Here is a 6,000-nt window from a genome sequence, read left to right on the forward strand (position 1 = left end):
CGGGTATCCTTATTCCCTATAGTTCTGTTTTACTGGAGGCAAAAACTGATCAAGAAAGTATGCCTTCTAGCAGTTGGACTTTATTACTTTTCCATGATGCTGTGCCTCATGAAGGATTATTAATCATTAAGGTTATTAAGCTTTGAATGAAAAAGACATGAGTAAGTTACAGCTATGTCAAGCTAATAAACATCATATAATTTGGGTACTTGCAGAAAAAGCCCTAATTTTTCTATCTTTTTATTGGGAATATTACTTTCTCTTCAATATGTCATGAAGACTGATTCATTTCTGAAGTGTTTGAAACTGCAAATGGTTTAGAATTATCATAATGTAAGCACCATTATAAGTACCCAAAAAGGGGAAAAGGCAGGGATGGTGGACACTGGCTTGTAATTAATGACTTCTTCTGCAAACTACACATTCCTATAAATATGTGGTCACTTAACTTCATTTAGTCAATGACTGGAAACTACATACTCCCTAGTGCACACATTACTACCGTCGGAATTGTTAAGAAACTATTCTAAGCTTATCAAGTATCTCTACAATGTTCCAAATGCCTTCCCACAGCTATCACTAAATACCCTGACTACTTTCTTGCTATTATTCTGGACAAACATTTCACATGTGAAGAGGTACAGGCACCTAACAGCAAACACTGGATACTCAACAATTTTGCACTGATAAGTCTTACTAACTGTCATGTGAGTTTTTACAAGGCATATTGTTTTCTGGGACCCACAGATACAGTTAATACCTAGTGCTTGTGCAAGCCATTGTTCTATGCATGTTATATATAATAATTCTCAAAGCATACCTATGAGGTGACTACAAGCAGTTTAATTAAAACACAGGGAGCAAGGGAGTTCACTTAGCCATTACTCAGCAGTGATCAGTTTTTATCTAAAACATCCACATGCAGTCAGAAAAATATCTAAACAGACAGTAAAACAAAAATAAATTTCTTGTAATTAATGCTTTTTCAAATGCAGTAGTATTGGCTTCCTCTATATGGAAGACAAAAACTGTTCCCCTTCTGATTCATGTACCCCAAATTGGTTCAAATTTTACCTGCTAGTAAGAGTTCAAAAGGAAGAGTCAATACAACTTTAACACCTTTCTTTTAGACTAGGCAAAGCTTACTTGTTGGCTTCAATTAGTTCATAAAAGTCTAAATGGCTACTGGAATCCTACTGACATTCTATGTAGGAACCTGTGGGATTTTTTTTTTAAAAAAACCCTTCATTGCTAATATTCAGAAAGTTTCCAGAAAGTTTAGAAAAAAGAATAGTAAAATGGGAGGAAAAGTCAAAAGCCGCAAAGTTTGTTAAGAGTCCTTCCATTTGAAGGAGGGCTAAAGAGACCATATTGGGTACCTCCTGAGACAAGCTGAAAACTTACATAATACACAGAGAACTCAAGAACCAATTAGACCAATTACATGAGATTTTGTAAGAAGTGGTAAATTATGGACAAAAAGTGCTATTATATTTTCACTCTAGCTCATATGACGGCTTGGGAGACCCACAGGATTGTATCTTGCAGAAAACTACATAGAAAATGATAAAATGGAGTCAAAATAGGTGTTGCTGTTACGCTACTTCACAAAAATTAACTTACAAGCTATAACTGGTCTATTGGTAATCTGCTTTAGGAAAGAAACTCTGACTAAAGACTAAGTCCACCTTTCCTTTCAAGTTAACATTTGTAGGCTCTTACTACTTCTCATTTGATTTATGACACTAGCATTCAATGATAGTCAACTGTCCAATTCAACCTCTGTGTTGTCACTAATCATCTAAACAACAGAGATTATTTGTTTGTTTCCCTGATACAGGATAAAGCACTTAGCACTTCGTAGTCACCCTGTTCCTTTTCTAGCTACTCTACCAAATGCACCATCCACAGGCAGATGCTCCCTTCACCATCTCCCGGCCCTGATCAAACACCTCTAGCTCTATAGTGGCCAAATCTCAAACGTCACCTGCACCCTGTAGGTGCAGCCCTAATTTCCTCAAAATGCCATGCAGTCTCATGCTTCTATGTCCTTGTATGTGTTAACTCATCTGGCTGGAATGCCTTCCCTCCATCTCCCCATTTCTTCTGCCTGATTAAATTCATCCTTTAGGACCCAGTCTCAAATTATCTGGAAAGCTTTCCTGACATCCTCATCCTTAAGCGGGTCAGATATTCTTTGGACACTGCACTGGATTCCCTAACTAGACTATAAACTGATTTACCACTTTCTGGCTGAGTGACCTTGGACAAGTTCATTAACTCGTTAAGCTCGTTTCTTTATATATAGTACATTAGCATTCATTTGATATCACTACAAAATAATGGGAAAAATCACTTTATAGATAGTAAAGCACAACATAAGCATTAACAATTTTATCGTAAACCAAAAGAATGCACAGTGTTCTACATGAATATACTTCAGCTGATCTAAGGGTAAGATTCATCTCTTGGCTTCCAGTCCCTTCTCCAAGGATGCCCTACATTTTATCCAACTTTCTGACTTCACTAAGTTCTCAGGCTTCTATTCTGAAAGGGAAAAAAAAATTATTGTGTCTAGGTCATCTGAAGAAAAGACTAAATGGGAAGCTCCTGAAGGGTAAAGAACGTCCTTTCCTACTGCCGTCACAAGAGTACTGTGTTACGCACAAATACCAGTAAAAGTCAAAGAGACGAATGAATGAGTGAATACAAGCATATCTTCTCCTTAGCTTATACTCAAACGGAGTGATATGACAGATTCCATATGAATCTGGCCATGTGAAAATGGTAACAAATGCCTTCAATGTCATCTTAGAGTATAGAAAGAAATTCAATTTCCTGCTATGCTTATTTTATTTGGTGATTTGATCCATATCGTGGTTGCTATCTTAGTGGCTCATGCTTAATATATGAAGGTTTTAAAATTATTAGAATCACTTACACAATTCAATATCTGTTTTTTGGACTATTTCCTGACTAGGCCCGATGAGACTATAAATACAAAGATAAAGGTGATGGGCTTTATGACCTTTATCATCCTAAGATGCTAAACATATAGAAAGGTCACTAAGTCATCAATACATATAATTAATATAAGGTAGAATGTTATAAGATGTATGGAAGACCTAAGGTTAGTGTCAGTCAATGAAGACATTTGGGCTAGGGCACTGGGCCCATAAAAATTATAACTATGTATTATTTTATAATACTGGGGCCAATAGCTTCTATCACTATAGAATATCTATTAGGTATTCCAGATATAACATTTGCCACATGCAATGGCAGATATTTCTGACAGCTTTCCTCCATAATCTAATTACAAATCTAATTGTGTTTTGCCTAATAACTAAGGACTTACGTTAATAAGTATTATCAAACAAGCGTACCAAGCACAGTTCCAAGCCCCTTAGGTATATCACCTTCATCACCACAACAACCCTATGAAGTAGATACAATTTCCCCCATTTTACAGATGAGAAAACCATGGCATAAGCCTTGTAACTTTCAAGGTTAAGAGGCAAAATGGAAACACATAAACAAGGACCTAAGGAAAAAACCAAGTATTTCATTCAGCAGGACCTGCTGCTTGCCAAAATTGCTTCCAGCAGTGCTTTCCACCACTCCCGAACGCACCCAGTGAGAACAATTATCTCCTTTCCTGCCAGGGATTAATTTTCTTTACTCCAAGTCTATAACTGAACTGTTGATTCTCTTGCAGGTTCTCTCAAACATTCCCAAGCCAGAGGACGGGCTGTTATTTAAATTATAGGCAATTCAGGGTAAATGAGACCGAATCAGATCCCCGGGTGGACAAAGCTCAGGTAGGATCACGAAATTAAACCTGTGGGGCTGGCCATCAGTTCCTGGATCACCTCCAGGGGATGGCAACGGCACCCGGCTTACTCAGGAGGCGCTAGCCCCCGCAGTATACTCTCCTCCTGACCCAAAGCGTCTGGGGTTTTGCCATCTGCTCGTTTTACCCTTCACCTGCCGGCACCGCCTGCACGGTCTTCATCCTGCCTTGACCAAACGCCAGGCCTCACGCGCCTCTCTCCCCATGATCAAGTTGCAAATCCACCCGCGTGCGTGTTGGGCCCTGCAGAGGCAGCCCGTCCCGCACCCTCCCCCGGCCGGCTACTCACGGTTCCAGTACACCGGGTAGCATTCTCCTTGGTTCACATCCACCTCGTAGAGGCCGCCCCGCACACACACCCGCTCGATGTTCACCAGCTCCTCCATCTCGCGCCCGTGCCCGGTAATGCGCGGACAGAAGCCGCAGACGCGGTCCCCCTCGTGGTCCTCCAGGGAGCCGGAGGCCTGGCCAGTAGCGGAGGGTGGGCCGACCGCATGATCGCCCTCCGGGTCTTGGGCCTGGGCCCGGGCATCCGCGGCCTGCAGCAGGGTCCGGAAGGCGAGCTCGATGCGGAGCGAGTCGTAGCCGATGAAGGGTTTCCAAGTCTTCTTGTCTTCCTTGTAGAACCAGCGCACCTCCTCCGGGCCCAGCTCCGTCACTACCTCGTATCGGTGCCGGGCGGCGGCGCCGCCGGGCCGGATACGCTTCCTCTCCCCGGGGCCCCCTCCGGCCGCCCCGCCGCCCCCCGAGTTCGACGGGACCAGAGGCGGCTGCTGCGGCGGGTGAAGTGACGAGGAGCTGCCGCCGCCACCGCTCTCGCCCTCACTGTAGTAGCGCAGCGAGGAGCCCGACTCGGCGGAGCTGAAGTCATAGTTCTCGTCACTGAGGCAGGGATCCAGCGCCAGGTGGTGGTTGTGGTCCTCTGCGCCCGGCGCCAAATGCAGCCCTGGCTCCCCGCGCAGCAGGGCCAGGGGCACTTCATCGTCGCCCGGGTCCCCAGCAGTCAGGTGGTCGAAGCAGCGGACGCTGCTGCCGAACGCCGGCTCCGCATCCGAGCCCAGCTCCCAGGAGGCGCCGCCGCCGCCCCGGCCGTTATGCTCGGGGCTGAGCTGAGAGCCGCGGCCCGGGTAATTCATGCTCTGGAGACGCCGCCGCCGGCCGGGCCGGGCGCGGAGCCGTGACCCCCAGAGCTTTCGCCACACATTCAACGCCGCCTCCCTCTCCACCGGGAGTTTTCAATCTTTCAAATCCCGACCGGGGCTGCGGCGGCACCCGCGGCGGCTCCGCCCCCCCGAGCCCCGCAGCCGCGGTAGCCGCGTCCCGCCGCCAGTCTCATAGTCACGCAGCCCGACGTAGGTGGTGCTTGGCCTCAGGCCCCGCCCCTCCCGCCGCGCGCGCCGTCCCGGAAGCCCTTTCTCCGCCCACTCTGCGCCGGAGCCGCGCCTCTTGCCTCTCCTGCGCGGGGTTGGGGTCATCTCGGGATTCCTCAATTCCTGTCGCCTACTCTCCTTTCTCCTTCCCCTGCACTGCCGCTTCGCCCCGCCCTTCTAGGGTCGGAACCCAGGTGTGGAGAAGCTTTACCCGACTCATCCTTGCAATCTGGATCCTGAGCCGTAAAGGCTTATTCTCCACATCGGGAGAGAGCCCCCGGAAATTGGATTCATCTGACACTTTTTATGACTTTAGGCCCGCCTGCGGCCTCACCTGGACTTTATCAATCACCTGGTTTATGGTCCCTACAGCATCGTGGGTCCACGCAGGGCATTCCACTCCACGCCTACGGATTCCTCACTTTGGCGTCACGACTCCCACTCAAATCCAAGTCAAAACCGCCCTTCATATACCACCTCATATTACTGCTTGTCTTCCCATATGTATTTCCTGTTTTCTAAACCTTATTTTAAGGTCCTTGTTGGAGGCCAAGTCTGTATGTTTCAACCTCCCACAAGGTGGGTGCACAATCAATGTTGATTATAAGGATGGCAAACCCGGTCAGCTGTTGATAATTAGATTGAAAGCTAAAAAATAACCAGGTTTTAGACTGTTTTGATAACTAACTGCAGGCAGGTCACTTAAATCTTAATCTTTTTGGTTTCCTCATCTGTAAGATCTCTGAACTCTTCCAGCAATAGAATTCTGTGACTGGC

At 46.2% G+C, this 6,000-nt stretch overlaps 1 protein-coding gene across 4 annotated transcripts in view; it reads right to left on the minus strand.

The window, feature by feature from the left end:
• Positions 1–5,098, minus strand: part of DDHD1 (DDHD domain containing 1) — an 85,066-nt gene extending 79,968 nt beyond the window's left edge. For all 4 annotated transcript variants that reach the window (XM_003121795.5, XM_003121797.5, XM_084981286.1 and 1 more), the window contains exon 1: positions 4,143–5,098. In XM_003121795.5, the coding sequence (XP_003121843.1) occupies positions 4,143–4,989 (847 nt within the window). In that variant the 5' untranslated portion in view covers positions 4,990–5,098. The remainder of the gene's footprint in view (positions 1–4,142) is intronic.
• Between the last annotated feature and the right edge of the window lie 902 nt (positions 5,099–6,000).

The sequence above is a fragment of the Sus scrofa genome, chromosome 1 (genome assembly GCF_054392235.1).
Source record: "Sus scrofa isolate SSC_HxYL_T2T_F1_AM1 chromosome 1, Sscrofa_HxYL_maternal_Yorkshire_Landrace_v2.0, whole genome shotgun sequence".
Lineage (NCBI taxonomy): Eukaryota > Metazoa > Chordata > Mammalia > Artiodactyla > Suidae > Sus > Sus scrofa.